The sequence below is a fragment of the Chrysemys picta genome, chromosome 1 (genome assembly GCF_011386835.1).
Source record: "Chrysemys picta bellii isolate R12L10 chromosome 1, ASM1138683v2, whole genome shotgun sequence".
NCBI classification, from domain to species: domain Eukaryota; kingdom Metazoa; phylum Chordata; order Testudines; family Emydidae; genus Chrysemys; species Chrysemys picta.
This window is the reverse complement of record NC_088791.1, coordinates 300,173,809-300,201,733: the sequence shown is the minus strand read 5'-3', so window position 1 is coordinate 300,201,733 and position 27,925 is coordinate 300,173,809. Positions and strand designations below refer to the sequence as shown.

The 27,925-nt window shown below is 45.5% G+C and overlaps 2 protein-coding genes across 3 annotated transcripts in view; one reads left to right on the top strand and one right to left on the bottom strand.

Moving 5' to 3' along the window:
• The window catches only part of MRPS31 (mitochondrial ribosomal protein S31), a 35,330-nt gene extending 15,475 nt beyond the window's left edge, over positions 1 to 19,855 (bottom strand). The window contains exons 1-3 of one of the 2 annotated variants that reach the window (XM_005305613.4): positions 19,596 to 19,855; positions 11,318 to 11,617; positions 9,020 to 9,178 (exon numbers count right to left, since the gene is read on the bottom strand). In XM_005305613.4, the coding sequence (XP_005305670.2) occupies positions 9,020 to 9,178; positions 11,318 to 11,617; positions 19,596 to 19,741 (605 nt within the window). In that variant the 5' untranslated portion in view covers positions 19,742 to 19,855. Of the gene's footprint in view, positions 1 to 9,019; positions 9,179 to 11,317; positions 11,618 to 18,411; positions 19,115 to 19,595 lie in introns of those variants that run through there. The other variant, XM_008168000.4, reaches the window with a different exon arrangement.
• On the top strand, positions 12,591 to 14,734 carry LOC135980882 (uncharacterized). Its single transcript, XM_065581277.1, has 2 exons — positions 12,591 to 13,255; positions 14,118 to 14,734. The coding sequence occupies exons 1-2, from the start codon at positions 12,718 to 12,720 to the stop codon at positions 14,618 to 14,620; spliced, it is 1,041 nt and encodes a 346-aa protein (XP_065437349.1). The 5' UTR covers positions 12,591 to 12,717; the 3' UTR covers positions 14,621 to 14,734.
• Positions 19,856 to 27,925: the final 8,070 nt, after the last annotated feature.

Sequence of the window (27,925 nt, the reverse complement as noted above, 5' to 3'; positions counted from 1 at the left end):
GCTGTATAGTTTGGATGGCTTCCATCTCCGCAGCAGGGGAACCAATTTTCTAGGGGAATGGCTGGCTAGAGTAGTCAGAAGGGTATTAAAATAACAAAAAAGTAGAGGGTGAAAAGCGGAAACTAATGAGCAGTCATTTAACAGAATATCAAGATGTTGAGAACAAGTTAATCAATCAATGCACCAAGGAATGTGAAAAAAAGAAATTCTTTAATTGCCTATACACCCAGGATAATAAACAAAAGGAATTTGAATTGTTCATCTGTAGGCAAAAATTCAATCTAGTTGGGATTGCTGAAACCTAGTGGATAGATTTGCACTATTGGAATGTTAAAAAAAAAAATCAATGGATAAAACCGATTTAGGAAGGATCGAGTTGGCAAAAGGAATGGAGGAAGGCACTCTATGTCAAAAATGGCATTACCTGTTTCTGTGTCACTGACAGAAGAAAACCATCTTGATCAATGTACTGAGAGATAAAAAACAAGATGGGTACTACTCTGTGTCTGCTACAGACCACCAAATCAGACCAGAGAACAGGACGACCATCTCCTTATGCTCCTATCTACAATGTGAGGGAAAAATGCACTATCCTGGGGGACGTCAATCTGAGCAACTTACACCGGAGGTCTCACACTTCAACTACTAAAATGTCCTCAGAATTATTTCTAAATATTTCAGATGACAACTTCTTAACTCAAGAAGTGTTAAATTCAACACAGGGGCATTCTATATTAGACATCACCTTGACATTCAGGAACTGATTGCAGAACTAAAAACTAGTGGTAGCTTAAGTACAAGTGATCATAACTTTATCACAATTTATGTGCAAACAGAATAAAGTCCATACAAGTAACAGTTGGTATATACTTGATACTTTAAAAGGGCCAATTTCACAACGTTGAAAATAGTTACGAGCCAAATCAGTTGAGAGGAAGACTTTAAACAGAAAAATGTAAATGGGTATTGGGAATTATTTAAGAACATGTTACTAGGTGCCAAAAAAAGACACATCCCACAAGTGAGAAAAAAGACCAAACTGGTTCAAACACCAACCTGATTTAGTGGAGAAGTGAAAGTAGCTATAAAAAAATAATAAACAGATACAACAAATGTAAGAAAGGTGAAGTTGATCGTCATAAATACAAATCATATGGAAATGGTAGACTTGTCAAAGACTATGATTTAGTCACAGGTATTTTTAGTAAAAGTTATGGATAGGTCCCAGGCAATAAAGAAAAAGTCCCGGCCCATGACTTGTACTATAAATACCCCTAACTAAATCTTAGGTGCTGGGGGGGGCGCTCTAGTGAACGCTGCTGCTGCTCTGTGGGGGGTGCTCCAGCAGATGCGGCTGCTGCTCCTGACCGGGGAGGCGAGAGGAGAGAGAGAGACTCCAGGTGGGGGTCGGCCCGGGGCCCCGTCAGCACTACAGCAACTCTGGGCGAGAGGCTGCCCGAGCAGGTGTGGGCGGCCACGGGGTCAGCCCCACCAGCTGCTGCAGAAGTCATGGAGGTCCCGGAATCCGTGACTTCTGGGACCTCCTTGAAAGAATCGCGGCCTTAATGATAATCCAGAAAAGGCAGAAGTTCTGTATTTGAGAAAAAGCCAGATGATGTAGTTGTGTCACAATGACGGAATACTTTTCATTCCAACAGTAGCTAAGGAGGATGTGAAACAACAGCTACTAAAAGTTAGATTTTTTAGATCAACAGGTTCAAATAACTTGCATCAGAGATTTTAAAGTAACTGACTGAGGAGCTCTCTGGTCTGCTAATGTTAATTTTCAGTAACTTTTGGAACACTGGGAAAGTTCTAGAAGAAAGGTAAGCTAACATTGTACCAGTATTTAAAAAAGGTAAATAGGATGAACCAGGTAATTATAGGTCTGTCAGCCTGAAATAGATCCTGGCCAAAATACGGGAATGGCTGATAATGGACTTGATTAATCAAGAATTAAAGGAAGGTAATATAAATAATGCCATTCAATAAGGGGTTTATGGAAAATAGATCTTGTCAAATTAACTTGATTTTTCTTTTTTATATGAAATTACAAGTTTGGGTGAAAAAGAAAGTGTCAACAGAATACATTTAGAGGTCCTCTTGGTACTGCACAACATTTTGATTAAGAAACTGGAAGTTGCCATCCACCCACCTTCCCATGCTAATGGTTAAGATTTGTAAGAGCACCTGAACTTTTAATGAAAGGTTCAGCAAGTAGTAGTTTGCATGGGATCACAGATTTGTCTCTCTCTTGGAGTTAGGGAGCTCCAGTCAGGTCTTTGGTTTAGGAAGGTCTGGCAGGCCTTGGCCAGATGATGTCCTAAGGGGAGGCAGGAAAACTAATGACTGTTCTGGGCTGCTGTTGTTCCTCCCTTCTCCCACCTTCAATATTGTCAGAGCATGAGAGCTAAAGGCAACACCTTATTAATAATTATTATTTTGATAAAAGTTGGAGAATCTTGGCCATATATTTGTGTCAATTCTCACCGATTACTACCCTCAACAAGGACTGTAGTTATGGTGACAGAACTCTTTAGATAAAACTCTTTAGATATAAAGTTGTGTCTATGCCTTTAGGGAGAAGGACTGTTAAAAGCCAAAAGTCATTATTAGATTTTGGGACAGTGCAAGTGAGAACGATAAAAATCAGTTAAACTACAGTGCGTGAGCTTTAAGAGATAAAAGCCTCTTTTCAAGGGAACAGGTGTGGTATTAAAAAAAAACAAACAAATTAGGTCAAAAAGAAAGCTTTGGATACCTAAATGCAATATATATATTCCCACTGTTGCAATGCTTGAAGGGTGTCAAAGTATATATTTAAACACTCTCTTTTGGATGGTTTAAATCAGAAGAGTTCTTCAAAATAACTACTTACAACAAAAAGATGCCCTAAAACGTTCAGAATCTTGATTTTCCAAGGTTAATTTTAAATTTGACATTAACAAAAGAAGTTCAGTTCCTCTGGATCTCTCTCATTTTAATAATTATTTTCTGTTAATGTTATTCTTGGCATTTATGAGCTAGAGATGATCCATAGACTTCACAAGTTTTCTGAGGGTCTGACTAGCAACATGCAGTCTGCCCCTTACCAGAAGCAAAGTCACAGACTGCCCAGACCAACTGGTTTACTTGGCAACCACGCTAAAATGATAGACTATTGTTGTACTATATGGCGATCACACTCCCTCTGAGCAGTTCTCTTTGAGGTTCTGCACAACTGGCCAAACTTTCTTCTGGCTATGCTGAGCATCTAAACACACACAGTCCACAGTGTCACAATTTTGGATGGCCGAGTCCTAATGTTTTGTCACTGGTGCGTGAAAGGTGAGCAAATATGTTTTCATAATAGTTTTTAAAACAAGTGATTGCATGGTGTAGTGAGTCAGTGTGGCTTCCCTCCTGCCCAGCAGAGGGAGCTCCCTTACAGACACCCAAGTGGGCGGAGCCACCGCCGCCTGTTCCTGCCCCCTGGAAGTCAAGGGGCGGGACAGGAAGTATAAAAGCCGGCTGCCAGAGCTCAGTGAGGCCCCAGCCGCCGCAAGGAGCAGATGTTGGCCGGGAGCTCACGGCCGGGAGACCTCTGAGGCCCGTGGCCGTTGCCCTAACTGGCCGGAGCTGCCCCGAGCCCACTACGAGGAGGAGTCACCGGAGCCCGCCCGCTCCCGTCGTTGGGAGGAGCCGTTGGAACTCCCCCACACCAAACCCGAAGGCGAGACGCCACCAGGGCCCCTCCGCCCCTGTTGTTACCCGGAGTAGCCGCCCGAGTCTAATTGGCCGAACTTCCCCGAGGAGCTGCTGGACCTGCCACCCAGCCCCGGCCGAGAGGAACCCATGCTGGTGGATTGGACTGGGCCCGGTGCCACGGACGAGGTAGGCCCTGAGGGGGAACCCGGAAGTAGGCCGGGGGTAGCCGACCCCGGTCAGGCTGTAGCCACGCATGAGCCGATGTCAGTGTGTTTCAGTCAGGACACCCCACTGACCCGCAGCCGCTGCTGCTAGGGCCCCGGGCTGGGACGCAGTGGAGTGGGTGGGCCTGCTCACGGGTGGCAGGCTTCCCCCTCTCCCAACGCTCAGCCCCTGCACCAAAGGGGCCTGAGCTTTCTTACTGTTGTACTGTTGCTCAGCCCCTGCACCGAAGGGCTGAGCCCCTAACTGTGTGTCTCTCGGTCCTGTGCCAAAGGGTCGGAGCACTGCCCCAGCGAACTACACTGCTGCCCCACCGGTGGTGAGTCGGTGTGGCCCCCCTCCTGCCCAGGAGGGTCGAGCCCCGGCATGAACCCTCCACACATGGTATTAGGCCGATCATGTTGTTCATCCTACACACATTTCCTCTAACACATTGAGAAAGAAACAAGAAATTAACCAAAAACAAAACTAGAAAGATATTTATGGCCTGACTTCCTTCCACAACAAGGAATGTCAGATTTCCAACGAACTCCATCCCCCATTCAACCCACCATGTGTAAGTATTGCAGACATCTGAACAGGAATGATCTTGTGCACTACATGGGTTAAAAAAACAAGAGAAGGAGAATTCAGGGTGCATTTTAGCTTTAGCTCGGAATTCCTTTCCTTCTGTTGATTTAATTCTAACCTTTAATATTGCTGAATTTATTTTCCTATGGTGGTGTTGTAATTTCCATTAAGCAAAACTTCTTCCCGCACTAAAAAAAAAAATCCTGTATCATTAATTTTTTCCCCTTCTAGTGAACATGCTGTCCTCAATACGTCTACAAAACAAAATGATGGGAGAAGACTATACAACAGTGACATCCAGAGGGCAGACTGTATGCAAAGCACAATATAAGCTAAGACTTCTTGGCTATAATTATAATATCTTTATTATCATTTAATATCGCCTCATAAATCAGAATATTATTCAGATTTCTAGTAACAATGTTATATTGTACGGTGCTTATGCTTGTGTATTTCAGTTATTTAAATCCATCTCTGAGAGTTTTACATAAAATATCTGTCTCAGACCAGTGGTCCATTTAGTCCAGTATCCTGTCTCAGAAGCGAACAGTACATGATGCTTCAAAGAATGGTAATCCAGCCATGATGCACCAATTGTACAACTCTGAATATGTGGGGCGGGGCAGGAAAACCATGTCTTCCGAACCCACACGGAACAAAATAATGAGTTCTCTTACACAGTGGTAAGCAGGGCTTGAAAAATCCACTTATGAATGAGTACAGTGCTTTCACTGGTCAATGGGGGGACCTCAGCTCTCAATTTCTGCAGGATTCAAGCTTTCATTTAAAAAAACTGTTTCAAACCCTTTTACTTAGACTGCAAAGTCTCTGAGGCAGAAACCAACTTTTCATCCTGTGTATATATTATCTAGCACATTGAGGCCTGACCTCTCTAGATGCCACTGCAAAGGAAGTAATAATAATAATAATAATAAAATAATAATAATAATAATAGATTGTGAAGTTAACCTTACAAATGTGAATGAAATGCTCAATATAGCAATGTCTTCCAAACCACAGACTGTTCTGGTGCCTCTGATAATTTCTAGTTAAACTAAGCAGTAGCAGACTGTAATTATCTAGATTCTAGTTAGTTTTCACTGCTTCTATTCAGAACTCTGTAGGAGGGAGGGAAACTGTCAAATTCATGTTGCTGCTGCTACTTGGGAAAGCTATGAGCAGCAGAACAGCAAGGTCTGGAACTATACTTGGGAACAGCAGAGATTCTAAAAAGCATGGAATGGTACAGTAGAACTACTACTTCTCAGCTCCTGGAAGGAAGAGCAAACACCCTACCCACTTAGGGATGCCAGAGGTCCTTGAATGAGGAGTAAAGACCAAGTTCCCTCTCCTTTCCAGGAGGTGGAGGGTAGTACAGCTTGTATGCTAAACACAGAACCTCCTCAAACAGGGACCAAGGAACAAGTATCCTTCCCAGCAGCTTGTAGCAAGGAGTGCTGGGCTTCTCACCAGGGCATTGCTCAGTCTTACTTGTGGGGCCTCTTTCAAATCTATCACTGGCTAGTAGCAGGGCCGGCTCTAGCTTTTTTGCTGCCCCAAGCAGCAAAAAAAAGCGCCGCCCCCGAACCCCCCGCTGAGCGCCAGAGCCCGCCCGCCCGAGCGCCGAGCCGCCGGAGCCCGCCCCCGCCCCCTGCCGAGCGCCGCCGGAACCCCCCTCCAGCGCCACGCCCGCGCCGCACCCCCACCGAGCGCCGCGCGCCGGAACCCCCCCGAGCTCCGAGCCCCGCGCTACCCCCTTGCCGAGCCCCGCGCAAGCGGAGCCTGCCCCCCCAGCGCCGCGCCGCCGGAGTGCCCCCCCCCCCCCGCGGAATGCCACGCCGCGCTCCCCCCGCCATCCCTTACCAGGCGCCGCCCCAAGCATGTGCTTGGGTGCCTGGTGCCGGCCCTGGCTAGTAGGTGTCTGGTAAATTTAATCAAACCCTAGTTGCAAGCAATTAATAATCCGTTCAAATCCAGCCACAAACCTTGCCCCAACCTCCAGCAGCAGTGAATTCCACGTGTTCACTATACAAAATAGGAAGAAATATTGCCCTGTTTGTTCATCTTAACTTAGAGTATTTCCTTTAGCCTTTCCTTAAGGCTATATAAGAACTAAATGGAGAAAATGATCAGTTTTTACACAGCTCAGTTAAGTCTCCTCTAACTCCTTCACTTAAATCAATGGTTTTCAAGCTATGGTCCATGGACCCTGGGAGTCCACAGACTACGACGAAGATTTCCCAAAGGGGTCCACACCTAAGTTCGCTCTAAGCTGCGCAGCTGCCTATTAAGCCCCACGCAGAGGCTCAGGGCTGGGGCGGGGAGAGATGCCCCTCCCCCAGCACGGACCTGCCGCTGCGGGGAGAGGCGCCTGTCTCCGCCAGCCCCAGCACGGACCTGCCCCAACTTGCTGTGGTTGGGGGAAAGGCAACCCTCACGCAGCCCTGGCATGGACCTGCCACAGCTGGGGGAGAGGCGCCTCTCCCCACCCCAGCCCAGGTGCTGCTGCAGGGGGTCCTATCGCCCAAAACCCCTTATCCCTGGCCTCACCCGAGAGCCCACACCCCCAGCCGGAGCCCTCAAGCCCCTCACCCCCAAACCCTCTGCCCCAGCCCCACCCCAGAGCCCTCAAACCCCCTGCCCCGCACCCAAATCCTCTGCCCCAGCCCTGAGCCCCACTCACACACTCCAAACCCCTCAGCCCCATCGCCACCCCATGAATTTTCTTATGTGCATCAATATGGAAGTGATGTGATGCACATAACAAAATTCATTCTGTACATGCATGGGAAAAATGAGAGAGAACACTGGTTCACACCTGCATTTGAAGTTTTTTAGGGGTCTGCAAATGAAAGAAGGTTGAAAACCACAGACCTAAATAATCCAAAAGTATGCAATACTCACAGCATCTCTAACCATTTCTATCTCTCTGAATGTTTTACATTTCTGTTGAGAGGAGAAGACTTAAACTGAACATATTACTCCAGGGATATGTATACCATTGTGCATTACCACTTTTTTTAAAAGCACCCAGCTTCTAAGCTTCTGGAGAGAGAACTTCATTTACCTGTCCACAATAACCCCTATCTCTCTTGACTGAGAATTACGAATTCATCCACCTGTATGGGAAGGTTACATAGTTTCTCTCTTTCCCACAGACACTCTCTCAAGAATATGCATTACCTTATATTTAACAAAGTTAACATTCATCTACCATTGTGCTTCCCCACCATTTCATTTATTTGTAACCATCTAGACCAGGGGTCGGCAACCTTTCAGAAGTGGTGTGCCGAGTCTCCATTTATTCACTCTGATTTGAGATTTCGCGTGCCAGTAATACATTAATGTTTTTAGAAAGTCTCTTTCTATAAGTCTATAATATATAACTAAACTATTGTTGTATGTAAAGTAAATAAGGTTTTTAAAATGTTTAAGAAGCTTAATTTAAAATTAAATTAAAATGCAGAGCCCCCGGACCGGTGGCCAGGACCCGGGCAGTGTGAGTGCCAGTGACAATCAGCTCGTGTGCTGCCTTCAGCACGTGCCATAGGTTGCCTACGCCTGACCTAGACTGTGTCACAATCCTTAGTTTTCACCGATGGAAATGGCATGTATCAGCAGCAAATATTAACGGTGTTGGTTACTTTCTCCGCTACTCATTGGTATATTTCCTGAACACAAAAGGCCCTATAACTAATCCTTATAAAACCCCACAAATAAGTTATCAGTCTTATGAATCCACATTTCCTATCACTTTACCAGTTAATTCGTTATCTGAAATTGCTCCAAATCTAGCTATTTTCATGTGACATATTACAAATAAATCTATAAGCTACTTGTAGTTTGTTACTGCCAACCTGCATAATTACAGGCTTCTACATTCTCAGTTGCTGAAGATCCAGTTTTCTGCTTTATATTCAGCATTTTCTGAGCTGCTACATTGGAAGTAGCAGAAGTCAGCAGCCTGTCTTTAGTCATCACCAAACAGAAGGGCAGTAGACACAATTCCTTCACAGTTTCCAAATAAGTGTTGTTTGCCTGGCCGGAAGCCACATTTAAAAAAAAAAAAAAGGAACTGTGTCAAGGGATGAGTTTATTGGGCTGCCTGGAAATTTTTTAAGGGTAGGGTGGGACTATAAATAGAGGCTGCTTTACTTAGTGCAGCTTTCAAACACAGCCATTAAGATTTACCAGTCCACATAGAAAGTCTGAAAGTTCATCTCTCTCGGTGATGGTTGATGAAGATGACAAAAAATAAATCTACTGATACTTTGACTCACCGACCCAGGGAAAATAGGCACGAGAATTTTGAAAGGCTGCTCTAGAGGAAGGATGCAAGCTGGATAGCTCGAAAGTTACAGAAGGAATTTAGTACAAACAGACTAGCTGCACTTCAGTTATTAGCTTTTTAAAGAAGGATAACATAGTCAAGCATATCTTTTTAGAGCAGTTTTTCTGCTATCAAGTCTTCAATCACCTTACATTTGACAGTGTAATATTAGAGGCTTCAGCACTATTAGGGAATATTCAATCTACAGACCTTATGTTAGTTGTTTCCCCTCTTTTCTGTGCATCAGTGGCTTCTTCATGCTTCCTTAGTTGTGCAAGTAAATCTGATACTGTCTGTTTTCTGTCAAAAGGTAAGGAAGATGCAACAGCAGAGGCAGCTTCCACCAATTCTGGATTGAGAGGATTGCTCCTGTAAGAGATAACAGAGGTGAAAAACAAAAATCAAGGTCTTATGCGTCATTATTTCACAAACCATTTTTTATTGTAACTGGTTATTTTATGTCTTAATGACTTAAAGGTAATAGTTATATGCTATCAAGGAAGAGGCCCAAGTTTGTCTCTTGCTGCACAAAACTGCCAGAGGTTGGGTGCAATCATTAAGGCACAGCTACCAATCAACTGTTCCTCCTGAAAATAAGAGTATAAAAGATTGCTACTGAGATATGAATTTGTCACTGACAAAAACCCTTTTTTTCCACATCTGTCTCATGGGATCGTACATGGGTATGATTTAACTGACTACTGTTCCTTTAACAATTTGGCATGATTTTAACCACTAGGTTTAGGTGTAAAGATTTCCCTTTGTTAAGCATTATCCCAATAGATAGTGACAATATATTTACTCCTGGGGGAATTCTGTGCCAAAAAATCCAAAATTCTGTGTATTTTATTTGTCAAAATAACGCAATATAATCACACCAGTTTCACTTATTTTGGTAATTTAAACTACCATACCAATAAATAAATAAATAAAATCACAGCAACAGTTCAGCATTTTCTAAACACATGAAAGTTGAGTTACAAATACCTGGTAACCAAGACCCTGCATTCCAGTTATAATCCTGGATTTTCATTTAAATTACATTACTTTTATTTTGGTGGTCTGTAAAGTAGACTGTGGCTTTAAATTGCTCAGACTTTCACATATGAAAGTCTGAGTTTTGCTAATCATTGTCTGGCATTTTTTTTAAATGGGTAAGTAAAACAGATCCCGAGTGGTAATCTAACCCCATTGTGCCTCTCTGGCACAGGAAAAAGAGTTAGAAAGCACATAGACCTTCCTAGCTGAGGATTCCATTACTGTCATTTGCAATAAGGTTCCTTTACATCACTCTGGCAAGGTAAAGGAGCCTTAATTGACTAATGGGAACAATTAATTAACAGTGGGAACATTAGCAGCCTGCCAGTTTAGTTGTTAAATTTCTGCTCTGCCTCAGGGACAGAGCCTGCTTCACACAGCCCTATGCCTCCTTCCAAGCCCAGGATGCAGCAACAGCGACCAGAGGGACAGAGTGAAGCCTTGTGTCCACTGGCACTTTACAGCGCTGCAACTTTCTCACTCAGAGGTGTGGGGAAAAAAAACAAAAACACACCCCTGAATGCTGCAAGGTTCAGCTCTGCAAAGTGCCAGTGTAGACAGTGCACCAGCACTGGGAGCTGTGCTCGTGGGGGTGTTTTTTTAAAGAGAGCTCTCTCCCAGCGCTATGCCATGACTACACAAGCCACATTAAAGCACTACCGTGGCAGCGCTTTAAAGTTGCCAATGAAGACATGCCCTGAGTCTCAATCACTCAGTCACATTAAGGCAGGAGCCCAGCCCTACCCCCTTAATGTCTCTCCACGGATGCACACAAGCACGCCCAGACTCCCTCCTCCCCTCCCACGGTGATCTGCTGCCAGCTGCTCCCAGCAGACATGCCCGGGCTGCTGCAGAAGGGGCATGTGTTCCTCACAGATCTCTTTGCTCCCCCATTTTTCTACGGGGAAGCCAAGAAATCTGTGGAAAGTATGAATTCTGTGTCCCCCGCAGGGTGCAGAATTCCCCCAAGAGTATACATTTCTGTAAGTATGCCCTTATTCAGAGGAAAGATTTTCTGAGACTGTAACTAAACAACGGAGTTTAGCTGCATATTTACATTTTAATAAGTTAGCTGTATATGATCAATTGTGTACAGAGAAAGGCAATTAAAAGGAAATAACTTTTTCCTTTTCCCAGATTTTTTTTTCTCATAACTGAGTAATGGCATTTCAAAGTGCAAATTCTCTCGCTCTCCTTAAATTGATTGTCTGTGGACAGCAAGTAACATTTCATTTTGAGGCTTCAATTCCAGGAATACAAGCATGTAGTAAATATACATGCTTAATGCAACCATTCCATTTGTTATTGCTTTTTGCAGGGTACAGTTGTATCATTAGCAAAAGGACTGTTCCCATAGAGGATTATTTTCTATACAAAAGAAAAAGACATTTTATGATACTATTTTGTCCTAGAGATTAATAGAATCCACTTCAAAGAAGAAACACTTGAACTGTGCATATTGCATTTTACCTCTTAGCTTTACTGTCTGCTGTAGCTTTCAGAAACATGCTACTTGCACTCTCCAAACTTTCTGGCTGGTCCTTGGTTTGCTTCGTGGTCTTCATTTTTTTTAGTAATTGGAACTTCTTCTTTGAACTTAATTCTACTTTCATTTCACTAATAATGTTCAACAAATTCTTCTTTGCATTTCCTGGTGTTGCCTTCTCCTGATTCTCTGAAGCCTTCTTAGCACTACTGTCTGTAGAAGTGGCAGATTCATCTTCTTTGTTGTAGAACCCAGTGCTAGTGCTAACGCACTTTTGTGTTTTACTAGACAAGATGGGAAGGGAAAAGGTATAAATTACACAGAACTGCTTTGGTTAGTCATAACTGACTGGACCTAATTTTGCACAAACTGAACTGGGTAACTTAAATGTACAATTTTACTCTGAAGGCAGGTCTAACAAACCATTTACTCTTTATAGTTTCTGCAATATAATGTAAACCGCTTTCTTTTCTCCATGAATGAACTGAATCAAAAGGCAACAAGTAACTTTCTGCACTGAACTGTATGCTGGGATGTTGGAATCCCCACAAGAAGCTGATAACTATGACAAACTGTGGGGTTCGTTTTGGGCTGAGGTATGCCTTGTAACAGTCCATGACCTTCTAACAGTCATGTGACCTTGTGCCTTTGTTAAGGCTACTGGAAAACCAGATAACTTCAGAACCTTACCAGAAAAATCGGCCACTAAGGTTTGATAGGTAAACGCATTAGAGCTCTAGGAAAACAAAAGACTACTACAAACGCCACACATATCCATCAGAATATTTTTCACATTCACTCAACATTTTCAGTCTCAGCATTTTGACATATTAAGCAGAATAATCATAGCAACAGTACAAAGTAAGTCTTCATGGACTGCTTAAAAGCACCTACATATGTTCCAAAACATTAGTATACTACAAAGAAAATTAAACAGGCATAAACCAACACCATCAGTTTTGTTTTGTTTTTTGTTCACAACATGCTTTTTTTCACTCAGGCCTGGTCTACACTACGAGTTTAGGTCGACTTTAGCAGCATTAAATTGATTTAAGCCTGGACACGTTCACACGACGAAGCCCTTTCTTTCGACTTAAAGGGCCCTTTAAACCGGTTTCTTTACACCACCTTCGACGAGGGGATTAGCGATAAAATCGGCCTTTGCGGGTCGGAATTGGGTTAGTGGGGACGGAATTCGACGTTATTGGCCTCCGGGAGCTATCCCACAGTGCTTCATTGTGACCGCTCTGGACAGCACTCTCAACTCAGATGCACTGACCAGGTAGACAGGAAAAGACCCGCGAACGTTTGAATTTCATTTCCTGTTTGCCCAGCGTGGAGAGCACAGGTAACCACGCAGAGCTCATCAGCACAGGTAACCGTGATGGAGTCCCAGGATCGCAAAAGAGCTCCAGCATGGACCGAACGGGAGGTACGGGATCTGCTCGCCATATGGGGAGATGAATCAGTGCTAGCTGAACTCCGTAGCAGTAAAAGAAATGGCAAAGTATTAGAAAAGGTCTCCAAGGCCATGAAGGACCGAGGCCATAACAGGGACACACAGCAGTGCCGCGTGAAAATTAAGGAGCTACGGCAAGCCTACCACAAAGCCAGAGAAGCAAATGGAAGGTCCGGGGCAGAGCTGCAAACTTGCCGCTTCTACGCGGAGCTGCATGCCATTCTAGGGGGTGCAGCCACCACTACCCCAACCGTGTGCTATGACTCCGTCAATGGAGAAACACACAGGGAAGAGGGTTCGGGGAACGAGGAAGATGAGGATGGAGGTAATGTAGGTAGTTCACAGCAGCAAGGAAGCGGAGAAACCGGTTTCCCCAACAGCCAGGATATGTTTGTCACCCTGGACCTGGAACCAGTAACCCCCGAACTCACCCAAGACCCTGAGGGCACACAGGGGACCTCTGGTGAGTGTACCTTTGTAAATATTACACATGGTTTAAAAGCAAGCGTGTTTAATGATTAATCATTAATTTGCCCTGGCAATCGCGGCCAGTACAGCTACTGGAAAAGTCTGTTAACGTGTATGGGGATGGAGCGGAAATCCTCCAGGGACATCTCCACAAAGCTCTCCTTGATGTACTCCCAAAGCCTTTGCAAAAGGTTTCTGGGGAGGGCTGCCTTATCCCGTCCACCATGGTAGGACACTTTACCACGCCAGGCCAGTAGCACGTAGTCTGGAATCATTGCATAACAAAGCATGGCAGCGTATGGACCCGGTGTTTGCTGGCATGCAAACAACATCCATTCCTTATCTCTCTTTGTTATCCTCAGGAGAGTGATGTGATATTCATGGTCACCTGATTGAAATGGGGTGATTTTATTAAGGGGACATTCAGAGGTGCTCGTTCCTGCTCTTCTGAACAGAAATGTTCCCCGCTGTTAGCCACGCGGTGGGGGGAGGGGTGAAGTGATCATCCCAGAGAATTGGGTGTGCGCGGAGGGGGGGGGTGGTTTAGTTGGGTTTGTGCTGCATGTTAACCCGGAAACCGCAGCCCCTCCTTTTACATTGAAAACCCATTTTAAATGGCCAACCCAATTCATCCTGGATATGGGAAATGAGGGCGCTGCTGTTTGAAACCATTCCCACATGTTACCATGGCTGCCTGCAAGCCGAAATCTGTTGCCTGGCACTGCGTGAGTGATCTCTCATACCAAACCGGCAGGCCCTCACTATAAGAGGGAAAATGCGACCTTGTAACGAAAGAGTGTACCCATTGTTCTCTAAAATGTGTCTTTTTTAACCACCTCTCCCTTCTCCTCCACCAGCTGCAAATGTTTCTCCTTCACAGAGTCTAGTGAACATTAGAAAGAGAAAACGGAGGACGCGGGACGATATGTTCACGGAGCTCCAGATGTCCTCCCACGCTGATAGAGCACAGCAGAATGCGTGGAGGCAGTCAATGTCAGACATGAGAAAAGCACAATATGAACGAGAGGAGAGGTGGCGGGCTGAATCGCGGGATGAAAAGAGCAAGTGGCGGGCTGAAGATGATAGGTGGCGTCAGCTTGCAGACAGAAGGCAAGAGTCAATGCTCCGTCTGCTGGAGCATCAAACTGATATGCTCCAGCGTATGGTTGAGCTGCAGGAAAGGCAGCAGGAGCAGAGACCGCCGCTACAGCCCCTGTGTAACCAACAGCCCTCCTCCCCAAGTCCCATTGCCTCCTCACCCAGAAGCCCAAGAACACGGTCGGGGGGCCTCCGGCCACCCAGTCACTCCACCCCAGATGATTGCCCAAGCATCAGAAGGCTGGCCTTCAATAAGAGTTAAAGTTTTAAAATGTAGTGTGTCCTTTTCCATCCCTCCTCCCCCACCCATCCCAGGCTACCTTGGCAATTATCCCCCTACTTGCGTGAGGAATTAATAAAGAATGCATGAATGTGAACTAACAATGACTTTATTGCCTCTGCAAGCGGTGCTCGAAGAGGGGAGGGGAGGGTGGGGTGGTTGGTTTACAGGGAAGTAGAGTGAACCGGGTGGGGGGGGGCGGAGGGTTCATCAAGGAGAAACAAACAGAAGTTTCACACCGTAGCCTGGCCAGTCACAAAACTCGTTTTCAAAGCTTCTCTGATGCGCACCGCCCCCTGCTGTGCTCCTCTAACCGCCCTGGTGTCTGGCTGTGCGTAATCAGCGGCCAGGCGAGTTGCTTCAACCTCCCACCCCGCCATAAATGTCTCCCCCTTACTCTCACAGATATTGTGGAGCGCACAGCAAGCAGCAATAACAATGGGGATATTCTTTTCGCAGAGGTCTGAGCAAGTCAGTAAGCTGCGCCAGCGCGCTTTTAAACGTCCAAATGCACATTCCACCACCATTCGGCACTTGCTCAGCCTATAGTTGAACAGGTCCTGACTCCTGTCCAGGCTGCCTGTGTACGGCTTCATGAGCCATGGCATTAAGGGGTAGGCTGGGTCCCCAAGGATCACGATAGGCATTTCAACATCCCCAACGGTTACTTTCTGGTCCGGGAAGAAAGTCCCTTCCTCCAGCTTTCGAAACAGACCAGAGTGCCTGAAGACGCGAGCATCATGTACCTTTCCTGGCCATCCCACGTTGATGTTGGTGAAACGTCCCTTGTGATCCACCAGGGCTTGCAGCAGCATTGAAAAGTACCCCTTGAGGTTTATGTACTCGGTGGCTTGGTGCTCCGGTGCCAAGATAGGGATATGGGTTCCGTCTATGGCCCCACCACAGTTTGGGAATCCCATTTCAGCAAAACCATCCACTATTGCCTGCACGTTGCCCAGAGTCACTACCCTTGATATCACCAGGTCTTTCATTGCCCTGGCAACTTGGATCACAGCAGCCCCCACAGTAGATTTGCCCACTCCAAATTGATTCCCGACTGACCGGTAGCTGTCTGGCGTTGCAAGCTTCCACAGGGCTATCGCCACTCGCTTCTCAACTGTGAGGGCTGCTCTCATCCTGGTATACTGGCGCTTCAGGGCAGGGGAAAGCAAGTCACAAAGTTCCATGAAAGTGCCCTTACGCATGCAAAAGTTTCGCAGCCACTGGGAATCGTCCCACACCTGCAGCACGATGCGGTCCCACCAGTCTGTGCTTGTTTCCCGTGCCCAGAATCGGCGTTTCACGGCATGAACCTGCCCCAGTAACACCATGATTTCCACATTGCTGGGGCCTGTGAGAGGTCTATGTCCATGTCAATTTCCTCATCATTCTCTTCGCCGCGTTGCAATCGCCTCCTCGGCTGGTCCAGGTTTCGCCTTGGCATGTCCTGGCTCTGCATATACTCCAGGACAATGCGCATGGTGTTCATAGTGCTCATAATTGCCGCGGTGATCTGAGCGGGCTCCATGATCCCAGTGCTAGCTATGGCGCCTGGTCTGAAAAAAGGCGCGAAACTAGGATCTGACGGACCAGGGGAAGGAGGGAGGGCGGGCCGAGTGACGACATGGCGTACAGGTACAGGGAATTAAAATCAAGAAAGGTGGCTGTGCATCAGGGAGAAACACAAACAACTGTCACACAGAATGGTCCCCCCAAAGATTAAACTGAAAACCCTGGGTTTAGCAGGCCGTTGATTTCACGGAGGGAGGGGAAGGAAATGAATACAGAACAAATCTATTTTTTACATCTTAAGACGACGGTGCAGCATGACTGATAGCCCTCGGCATCTTCTGGGTGCTTGGCAGCAAATACTGGGCGCTTGGCAGTTAGTGTACTAAGACTGATAGCCACATTTTTCCTGTATGATGACGATGGCCTTCAGGCCTATTGCACGATCTGCTGCTCAGGGAAGACTCTGCTAATGTGCGATGATCCAACTTGTAATAGGACGGTTACCAGTCATAATACACCATCTACTGCCAAAAGGCAAAAGGCATGGGGCTGCTGCAATGCAGCCCTACGGCTGCCAGCCCCACAGCTGCCAGCACCCAGATCGCCGATGAAGGCTACCAGTCATGCTGCACCGTCTACCACCAAAAGGCAGTTAGCTGCTGCTGCTGTGTAGCAATGCAGTCCCACGTCTGCCGGCACCCAGAGGACATATGGTGACGGTGAGCTGAGCAGGCTCCATGCTTGCTGTGGTATGTTGTCTGCACAGGTAACCCAGGTAAAAAGGCGCAAATCTATTGTCTGCCATTGCTCTGACGGAGGGGGAGGGGCCTGACGACATGTACCCAGAACCTCCCGCGACACTGTTTTGCATCATCCAGGCATTGGGCTCTCAACCCAGAATTCCAATGGGCGGCGGAGACTGCGGGAACTGTGGGATAGCTACCCATAGTGCAATGCTCCGGAAGTCGACACTAGCCTCGGTACTGTGGACGCGGTCCGCCGACTAGAGCACTTAGAGCATTTTATGTGGGGACACACACAATCGGCTGTATACAACCGATTTCTATAAAACCGGCTTCTATTAATTCGACCTAATTTCATAGTGTAGACATACCCTCAGTAACACTTCACAACCCCGTTAATTAAGGAGGCTGTGGAAAGCCTTCTGACTTACACTGAGCAGACTTTGCTATTATCCACTACAATTCAGTCTCTCCATAATTTTTCCCCAAAAAGCATCTTTTCCCATCAGCTCATTTTACATTACTTATTGGAAGTAATTATTTGCTCCCTGCATGAAGCATTAGGAGCAGTTTAGACATGAATATGGGAAAGCTGTAGCCACCTACAATAACTACTATATTATATACTTTGCATTACCAGTTCTTCAAAATACCCTCTAAACATTCAAAACTGTACAAAAAGAGGATATGCTTCTATTATTAGGCTACCTTGCTTGTGTAGTTCATTCAAGACAGAAAACAGGCAGTTCTGAAGTATATATATATATATATATATATATATAAAATTCTTATTGGAAGTGATTAAATGTTTCCAGTGCCCTGTAAAATATACTAGTTTCCAAACCATGTTCATTTTTATCCAATGCTTTGAGCATACATCTGTACCAACAGACAGCATTGCTTTTTTGCTCCCCCCCACACACACATTTTAAGTGCTGATGAGACCACAAATACATATAGCACTTTGGTATTACAAGTTAGAAGAAGAGACGTGATACTTTCTTACTTTTGTATATGATACCCTACATAGCAACTGACACCAAGTGGATGGATGCTAATAATGTGCAACCCCGTTCTCTGGCAGCACTACCAGCGCATTGAGCAGTCTACTGCCTTGGATGAGAAGACCTACCACAAATGAAACTGAGGGGTGGGAAAGAAAATGACATGAAGTGACCCAGCTGCCCTTGAAAACACTTCATGACATCTCTAGTATCATAAGCCTAGTAGAGCTGGTACTTAAGCAGTTTTAAACCCTAAACTGCTTCCAAAGCAATAGGGGCTAAACCAGAGAGCAGCACTAGGACAGTCCACTCCAGGACTGATACTGGTATAAATATAGGGGTATAAATTCACAGCTTACCATATACCTGTATAACTTGTGGTTTAGAATAAGCTTTTAGTCTCACTGTATCTCAGTTCCCCATCTGTAAAAATGGGAATACTAGTACTTTCCCCACGGTTGTGAGGACTAATACCTTAAAGATTTGGGGATTATAGTTGAGAAGCAACACTCACATGAACTCCCACTGTGATGCTGCAGCAAAAAAAGCCAATGCGTTCCTCAGATGTAGAAACAGGGAAGCAGCGAATAGAAGCAGGGAGGTGACTTTACCTCTGTATATGGCATGCTGTTGCTGGAATACTGTAGACAGTTCTGGTGTCCACATTTTAAAAACAATGTGAAAAAGAGAGGGTGAAGAACAGAGCCGTAAAAGTGATTCACGGGACTTACAGTGAGATACAGAGAGCTCAGTCTGTTCAGCTTATCAAAAAGAAGACTGTGAAGTGCCTTGATTACAGTGTTTAAGCACCTTCAGAGGGAGAAAATACTGGGTTCAAAAGAGCTCTCTAATCTAGTGAAGAAAAGCATAAAAAACAAACAATGGCAGGAAGCTGAAGTCAGACAAACTCAAATTAGAAATAAAGCAATTTTTTTTGTAAGTGGAGGATGAGTAACCACTGGAACAAACTAAGGGAAGGGGCTCATTCAGTCTCTTGGTGTCTCCAAACTAAGACTGGATGCCTTTCTGGGAGAGATCCTTTAGCCACACACAAGCTATTGAGCTCAATATAGAGGTAACAATGAAATTTAAGGGCTTGTGGTATATAGACAATCAGACTAGATGATCCAATGATTCCTTCTGGACTTCAACTACATTCACTTGAAATCCAGGTCAGAAAATGAGTTAAAAGTAGCCTCAGAAAACACACCTGCCCGGTTGCTGCTCTGCAAAAAAAAACCCACACAAAGACCCGCCTACTCCCACTGAGGTCAATGGAGTGGGCCTGGGCTGAACGTCAGCCAGCCCTGATGTAAGCGCATTAGTCGGACCACCCCAAGGAAAGAGCAAAAGACTCCCCGGAGCGCTAGGAGGCCGAACAAGAAAATTCTTCGGTGGCGCTTGTTAAAAGCCGCGGGCCAGGCTCTCAGGCAGGGCGTGTCCCTGTACCACTGGCCGCCGGCAGAGGCCAATCCCCGCCAAGTCAGTCACCCTCCCGAAAGGCGCAGCTCGGGCCCCCGGGGGTTCCCAGCCGGGTGCGGCCGGCACAGACCGAACCGCGTTTCAGGCGGGTCCGTCCCACTGCGAGCGCGGCCAGCGGCCTCTCGGGGCCGCTACTGGCAAGTCTCGGCACCCGGAGCGGCCTCACGGACACACGCCCAGGGACCCGCCCCACGCAGGGCAGCGCGGGGAGCTCACCTGCCTGGTCCCTGCTCCGGCCGCGGCGCCCCCGCCCCCGCCGCCGGGTCCTGGGCGCCCCAGGGGTAGGAGAGGAACCGGGGGCGGGGGCGGCAGCGACAGGCGCCGCGTGTGCGGCTCCCGACTGCAGAGACGCGACTCCACATCTCGGCAGCCCAGTCTAGAGAGCGACGGTCGGTGTGTCCGTTCCTCTAACCGCTCCCCCTCCTGGCTTGGGTCCCTTCCTCAACTGTCCGTCTGGAAACAGTAGCCACGGACACTGGTTCCGGGATCGATTCCCGTAGAGGAGGGCTGGCCTCATGTTATGCAAGCGGGAGCTAGCTGGTGCCCTCAGGCCTAGCGCGGGCACAGCGAAAGGGACACGTTTACAGGGGTGTGTATTTAAATAACACCTTTTTGTGTTGTGGGCCAGAAGCTTGCCCAGTGGGAGGAGAGGGCGGATGGTCCCGTGGCCAGAGGATTGGGCGTGAGGAGAACTGGATTCAATTCCTGGCACTACCACAGGTTTCCTGTGTGACCTTGGGCAAGTCGCTTTGTTCACAGCCAGTTGGCAAACCGACAACAAGGACACAAGGGCCAGCAATGTGCAGATGACACAGTGTTCTACCCAGTAGTGCCAACCTCACGAGATCAAAAATCATGAGGGGTTTTTTTTGGGGGGGGGGGGGGTGAGGAGACAGGTTAATGATTAAATTTTGTCTGTGGTTTGACATTTGAACTCTTCCTGCCCACATCCCAGCCCCACTGTGTGTGAGAGAGAGAATGAAGGAGAGACAGTTACAGCAGGCCCCAGGGCAGCACTGCTCAGATTTGGCCTGGCTGCCCCTGTTGACGTCACTAGGCCTCACCCTAGGTAACTCGGGAGGGTGGAAGGCCACTAAGTGTCAATGAAGCCTTCCTGCACTAGGCCTAAGTGAACCAAACTCTGTCCTTCCATGTTTAAACTCTAATCAACCTCAAAAGCCAGGTGCAATTAGAATATGTAAGCAACCAGTTATCTGTGTGCAACCCCCTGCTCAAGCGGTAATAATGAGGCCTGCATGTTTCTGGCTGAAGGGAAAAAGGACAAGATAACGGTTTAAAGAAGTTACTAACAAGCTAGGCTTATAGCTGCCAAGAATGACTTAACTATTACCAGGGACGGGAGGGGTAGAGGGAGGAATGGGGGGGGAGAAAGGGAGGGCTAGAGGGGAAAGGGGGGGGGTGAGGCTTAACTGCAAAATGTATAAAAGAAGAAAAACTGTTCCTGTTAATGTGCTTGATTTGAGACTTGCCTGTCTCCTTGCACCGCTTTGGGATCCCAAATAAACTTTGTTTGCTTCTCCCCCTGGTGTGTTTATTGGCGCGAAGCACACCGGGCAACGGACCCGCTGTTGCTTTGCCTCGGGCACTCTGTGCTGGCAATACCCCTGCATCATGTTGCTCCATCAGTAGTGGGTTAATCTAGCCCTGAATGTGGTGACTTATCAAGATCTTTCTGTGACACATTGATGAGTCAGGATCCACCCTTTGGGAAACACTGGTATAAAAGATCCCACTTTCACTGATCAGTTTATATTTTCTCTTTAATATACCACTACTCCTAATTACAGCTCCTTTTACTACTCTGAATAACTTTGTTCCCTTCATTGTGTTTACATTTTTAAATGGCTGTTGATAATTATTATGCTCTCCATTTTAGGCTTCATTTCAAATTATCTACATTGGGTTCTTTTAATCTTTACTCTTAATTCAGTGCTCCAGCCCTGTAATCAATATTGGTATTAGAGGTGACAGACCAGGAAAAGTATTTCTCTTGAGCCCTACACTGCCAGTTTTTTTCAAAACTAGCCAAATATTATGGTTGCTTGTTCCCCAGGATTCTTCAAAATCGGGATCCTCTCTAAATAGGAAAAACTTCAAAAACAGACTCCAACGAGAGACTGCTGAGCTGGAATTGATATGCAAACTAGACACAATCAACTCAGGATTGAATAAGGACTGGGAATGGCTGCGCCATTACAAACATTGAATCTATCTCCCCTTGTAAGTATTCTCACACTTCTTATCAAACTGTCTGTACTGGGCTAGCTTGATTATCACTTCAAAAGTCTTTTTTCTCTTACTTAATTGGCCTCTCAGAGTTGGTAAGACTACTCCCACCTGTTTATGCTCTCTGTATGTGTGCATATATATCTCCTCAATATTTATTCCACTCTGTATGCATCCGAAGAAGTGGGCTGTAGTCCACGAAAGCTTATGCTCTAATAAATTTGTTAGTCTCTAAGGTGCCACAAGTACTCCTGTTCTTTTCTCTAAATAGGGCATTTGTATGGCTGCCTGCACCCCTGCTGGGATGCAGCAAACACAGACAGGTGCCTGCTGCTTAGAGATACTACCTTATACAGCACCACTTTTGGTGCCACTAGCTGTGGGGAGTAGGAACAGGCTCCAGGGCTTCCCCTTCACCATGTCCTTCTCTCTCTCTTCCCTGTTCTCTTCTCTCTTTCTTTCCCTGTCTTTCACACACAAGCATATACCATGAAATGAGGGAGCTGGAAAGGGTGGGGAACAGGGAAAAGAAAGAGTGAGTAGTAGAAATAATCAATGTGGGATATGAAATGGATAAGGAAGGAGACTGAGCGAGAGTAAGGGCTTGGCTACACTGGCACTTTACAGTGCTGCAACTTTCTCGCTCAGGGGTGTGAAAAAACACCCCCCTGAGCACAACAAGTTACAGTGCTGTAAAGCGCCAGTGTAAACAGTGCCCCAGCGCTGGGAGCCATGCTCCCAGCGCTGTAAGCTAATCCACTTGTGGAGGTGGAGTACCTGCAGCGATGGGAGAGCTCTCTCCCAGCACTGGCGCACAACCACACTCGCACTTCAAAGCGCTACCGTGGGAGCGCTCCCGCAGCAGTGAAGGAACAGATGGAATGAGGACATGTGAGAGACTGCACTCACATCGCCTGATTCTTATCTCATTTACTCTACTTTTACACTGGTGTCTAAAAACTCTCACAGTTCAATTGTGTGTGTCACAACATTTGGTGTTTTTTTGAAAGTCCTGGACCCTAGAGTCATGTGAACACACTAGAATCTCAGCTTTCATTTAAAAAAATAGTAAGTTTCTGGCCCTCGTGGTTGCAGAGATAAACTTGAGAACCCTAAAGGCAAATAAAAAGAACTCCTGATATATTATTTTTAAAATCTCAATTTTTATGACAAATCTTACAGTTTTGTGGGGACCTGACTCCTGATTTGTGGATGCTTGGGATGGGCTCTGTTATGTGTCTGTTTTCTGCAATGGTGTTTCTCCTGGTTTAACTGGAATATATAAGAAGAGATTCAGACATTAGGTATTAAATTTAAGCTTGGGAGTTATTCATTCCACACACAGAAAAAAAATTGGAACAAATGTTGCTTACATCTTGACTGATGTGTTTTGAACTAGCTAAGACCTTTATGAAAATGTAAGCTCTGTATTACACCCCATCTACACAAATAACCTGTACTTTGTTCTTTCCTAGCATCTTCTTTTACACTTTCTAACTGTCATTCTCCTTTTTTCCTGATTTTCAGAATTTAAATATGTGGCTGAAGCTTTTAATCATTATCACTAAAATTTAGCTTTACAGTTTTTATTTTTATTGGTTTTATTTTATTTTGCATGCTCTGCGGCAGGATAGAAAGATAGTTGAACTTATTAAAAAATCCATTTTTTAAATATTTTCTCTTACAATATTCCCTCAGTCAACGGCAAAACTCCCACTGACTTCAGTAAGAGCAGAGACAAGACCTCAGTTGTAACATTAGTCTCTGATTTCTCATGTCATTTTGTCTTGAACATCAAAACAAAACAAAAACAGTAAGAGGACTCAAAAATTGTCACCATGACTAAACAGTAGATTAAAAGAGGCAGTTAAAGGCAAAAAGACATCTTTTAAAATTTGGAGGTCAAATCCTATTGAGGAAAATAGGCACATAAATTCTGACAAGTCAAGTGTGAAAGTATAATTAGGCATGCCAAAAAAGAATTTGAAAAGCAACTAGCAAACAATACAAAAACTAACAGTAACACATTTTTAAGCCTGCCAAACAATCAGTGGAGCCACTGGAAGATCAGGGTGCTAATGGAGCACTCAAGTAAGACAAGGCTGTTGTGGAGAAGCTAAATGAATTCTTTGCATCAGTCTTCACTACAGAAGCTGTGGGGGAAATTCCCTCACCTGAGCCATTCTTTTTAGGTGATAAATCCGAGGACCTGTCCCAGACTGAGGCGTCATTAGAAGAACAAATTGATAAATTAAACTAATAAATCACCAGGACCCATAGGCGCCGACTCCGTGGGTGCTCCGGGGCTGGAGCACTCACGGGAAAAAATTGGTGGGTGCTCTGCACCCACCGGCAGCCAAGATCCCCTCCTTGCCCCCCTCACCCAACCTCACCTCCGCCTCCTCCCCCTAGCGCGCCATGTCCCCGTTCTCCGCCTACCTCCCAGCGCTTGCCACCGCAAAACAGCTGTTTCGCGGTGTAACAAGCTCCAGGAGGGAGGGGGGAGGAGCGGGAACACGGCGCACTCAGGGGAGGAGGCGGGGCCAGGGCGCGGATTTGGGAAAGAGGTTGGAATAGGGGCAAGGAGGGGGCGGAGACTTTGGGGAAGGGGTTGGAATGGGGGCTGGGCCGGGGGCAGAGGGGGGGGGGTCGAGCACCCACCGGCACCAGCAGAAGTCAGCGCCTATGCCAGGACCAGATGGTATTCACCCAAGAATTCTGAAGGAACTCAAATATGAAATTGCAGAACTACTAACTGTGGTATGTTACTTATCACTTAAATCGGCCTCTGTACCAAATGACTGGTGGATAGCTAATGTAATGCCAATTTTTTAAAAAGGCTCCAGAGACAATCCTGGCAATTACAGGCAGGTAAGGCTAACTTCAGTACCAGGCAAATTGGTTGAAACTATAAAAAAGAATAGAATTATCAGACAGATAAGTGAACACCATTTGTTGGGGAAGAGTCAACATAGCTTTTATAAAGGAAAATCATGCCTCACCAATCAATTAGAATTCTTCGTGGGGGGACAACAAGCATGTGGAGAAGGGTGCTCCAGCTTATAAAGTGAATTTGGATTTTCAGAAAGACTAGGACTGTAAGGGGAGGGATACGATAGAGATCTATAAAATCATGAATGGCATGGAAAAAGTCAATAGGGAAGTGTTATTTACCCCTTTACATAACACAAGAAGCTCGGGTTACCTGATGAAATTAATAGGCAGCAGGTTTAAAACAAACATAAAGAAGTACTTCTTCAGCCAATGCATAATCAACCTGTGGAACTCATTGCCAAGGAATGTTGTGAAGGCCATAACTGGGTTAAAAAAAAAGTAGATAAGTTCATGGAGGATAGGTCCATCAATGGCTATTAGCCAAGCTGGTCAGGGATGCAACCCGATGGCCTGGTCTGCCCCATGTCCCTAAACCTTTAGCTGCCAGAAGCTGGAACTGGACGAAAGGGAATGGATCACTCAATAATTGCCCTGTTCTGTTCATTCCCTTTGAAGTATCTGGCACTGACCACTGTCAGAAGACGGGATATGGGACTAGGTAGACTATTGGTCTGACCCACTATGGCCATTCTTATGTTTGTATACAAGTGTGTGGACTGAGCAAAGCATTATGCACAATAGTGCAGCTGTTTCTCAAACTTCTCTGCACTGCATATTTTTCTGATCTTTGGTCTAAATCAAGTCTCAATCAAAAACTGTAAAAAGCTAAATTAGAATCATAGAAGATTAGGGTTGGAAGAGACCTCAGGAGGTCATCTACTCCAACCCCATGCTAAAAGCAGGACCAACCCCAACTAAATCATCCCATGTACATGTAAAGAAGCCTGTACTTTCTGAATTTTCATGCTGTTTCATCATGCCTGCTGGAATTATATCCCATGATGTGCCATTTGGCTCCTGTAAGGTGTTTAAGGGCTCTCAGTTCCCAAAGTTTTTAATGGAAGTTGAGGGTACTCAGCACTCTGAAGGGTAAGCTCTTTTTCTGGTTTCGCCCATATGGCACGTATCCCTGAAGAATGTTATTTTAAATAAGTATTAATTAAACTCATGTGTCCAGTCAGATGTTTCTCATTATTTCCGTCATCCAATGGCGCCATTAAAATGAGTCAGTTTTAGAGACATTTCCTGGCACAATAAGAGGAGGGCACACCAAGGCTGATTTGGTAATAGTTAAATGTATGTTAGTAGCCAACAGCGCCGACTGACGTCTTTGTCAGTTTGAATTTCCAAAACATTGTTTTTGTAGACATTAGTAAATATGGGGGCAAAGTGAAAAGCTATAAACATCTGGGATTATACCACTGTATACTTTAAAAACCAACTGGTAGACACTAGCATGTACCAAATAGTTATATTTTTGGAGGAACAATGCAAAAAATAAAAAATATGAAAACAAATGATTGTGAGAAGCCAGAGAAAGATTATCGTTTTATACCATGCCCATTAAGGTACAGACTGATCTGGATTAAACCTAAACATGTTTACTCTCATTCTCATCCCAATTTTAGACAGGCACTGGAAAAGCAGGACACTTCACCATCCATGGTTTATGGTAACTGAAATAGCAAGACATTTTTTTAGTTGGAGCATGCACTCTGTTATTTCCACAATAAAAAAAAAATCTGAAATAGAAATCTGAAAGAGATATAAGCCCTCATGCTTCAGGGCATAAATCAATCTAATAAAGAGAGTTAAAAGAAACTTCCACTATGGGCAGATTATTCCATATATACCCACTTCGGATTTCTTGCACCTTCCTCCAGAGCAAGTGGTACTGACTACTTTTGGGACAGGATACTGGGCTAGATGGAGCACTGTTCTGATCTAGTATGGCACTTTTTATGGGGTGTAGAATTGCAGTAAAACCTACCTGCAGTCACACACTATGGAAACACTGTAATTCTTTTGAAGCATAAATTTTACATCCAAGCTTAAATGTTATTTGGGTTGAGATTCTGTGCTGCACTCCTAGAAGGGCAACTTAGAAGGTGCAGGCCAGAATGGAGAGCAAAAAGGTGGCTTCAGGTCACCATTGTGCCTTCAGGATGGGTGGCTCCCATATATTAGAGTAGTCCATAGCTATTCTGATTTACACCAGTGGCCACACTGTCTCCCAGAACAGTCCAGAATCCTAAGAGCATAAAGGTGGATTAATGCACCTTCTCTCCTCTTCCTGGACTGCATATGGAGTGTGTCACAGCACAGAAACTCCACAGTGCCCTCTGCCACAGATACACCACTAACTCCTGCCTCTTGTGTCAGGTCTTGCAATGCGGCAGTATACTACATCTCCTGGGTGGGATTTCTCCCCCTACTCCCTGCAGCACAATTCTGGCTACTGCCACTGTGGCAGAACACAGAATCTGTCCCCTGATCTTTTCTCAGAACTGCATTTCTCATTTTCACTCACTTCATCCTTCACTCACTTCATCCTTCGAGGTTTTGTTAACTCAGTCTTTAAAATCGCATTCTAAATAGATACTTCACTGGCTCTGAGCAAACCATATATACTTAGTTTAAAGGGTTCCTGAAAACCTATTCAGGTATCTGAGCTGGGTAACATAAAATTAAATTCCCATGCCTCTCATAAATGTAAGATTCATTCTATAGCAGGAAATACTCTGGAATATGACATTAATGAATGGTACTTAACATAGACAAATTCACAGACCTATATCATATCCTGGGTGCAAACTGTATACATAGAAATTCACTGACTCAGCAGAAACTCTGGACTCCATTTAATCCCTCTGGTGTATGAGTAAAATTGTTCCTTCTCAGGATTCATCCTGGGATAGAGCTGAAGTGTTTGCAATGCCACCCTTCTGTGCAGACCTGATCCAGGGAAAGGCAGCTTTAAATTACTATAAAGAAGGCATAAAAGGTTTGGGTTGTTTGTTTTGTTCTCCAAAAGATTGTCCCACCCCATACACCCTGTGAGAAAGTGTGTATGGGGAAAAGGATGCGGCCTTGCTGTTGCAGATAAAGCAAATGCAGTTTTGTGTTGCATTAACAGAGGCATACCATGCATGTCACAGGAGGTGATAGTACTCTGTACTCAGCACTGGTTAGGCCTCAGTTGGAGTACTGTGTGCAATTGTAGTCATCACTGTATAGAAAGGATGTAAAGAAACTGGAAAGGATCCAGAGGCAAGCTACAAAAATGACCAAAGGCAGTGGCACTGGAATACTTTTTGGAGTGGGGGTGCAGCCCTCTTACCCCTGTCTGCACCCCTCACCACCTCCTAGACCTGGGGCTGGGAGCAGGGCTGTGGCTCCATGAT

Bases quoted from the DNA above. Each gene is read 5' to 3' on its own strand.
- LOC135980882 (XM_065581277.1), top strand. From the start codon at position 12,718: ATGGAGTCCCAGGATCGCAAAAGAGCTCCAGCATGGACCGAACGGGAG. The intron at 13,256-14,117 runs GTGAGTGTACCT...CTCCTCCACCAG, and splicing joins GGGCACACAGGGGACCTCTG to CTGCAAATGTTTCTCCTTCA.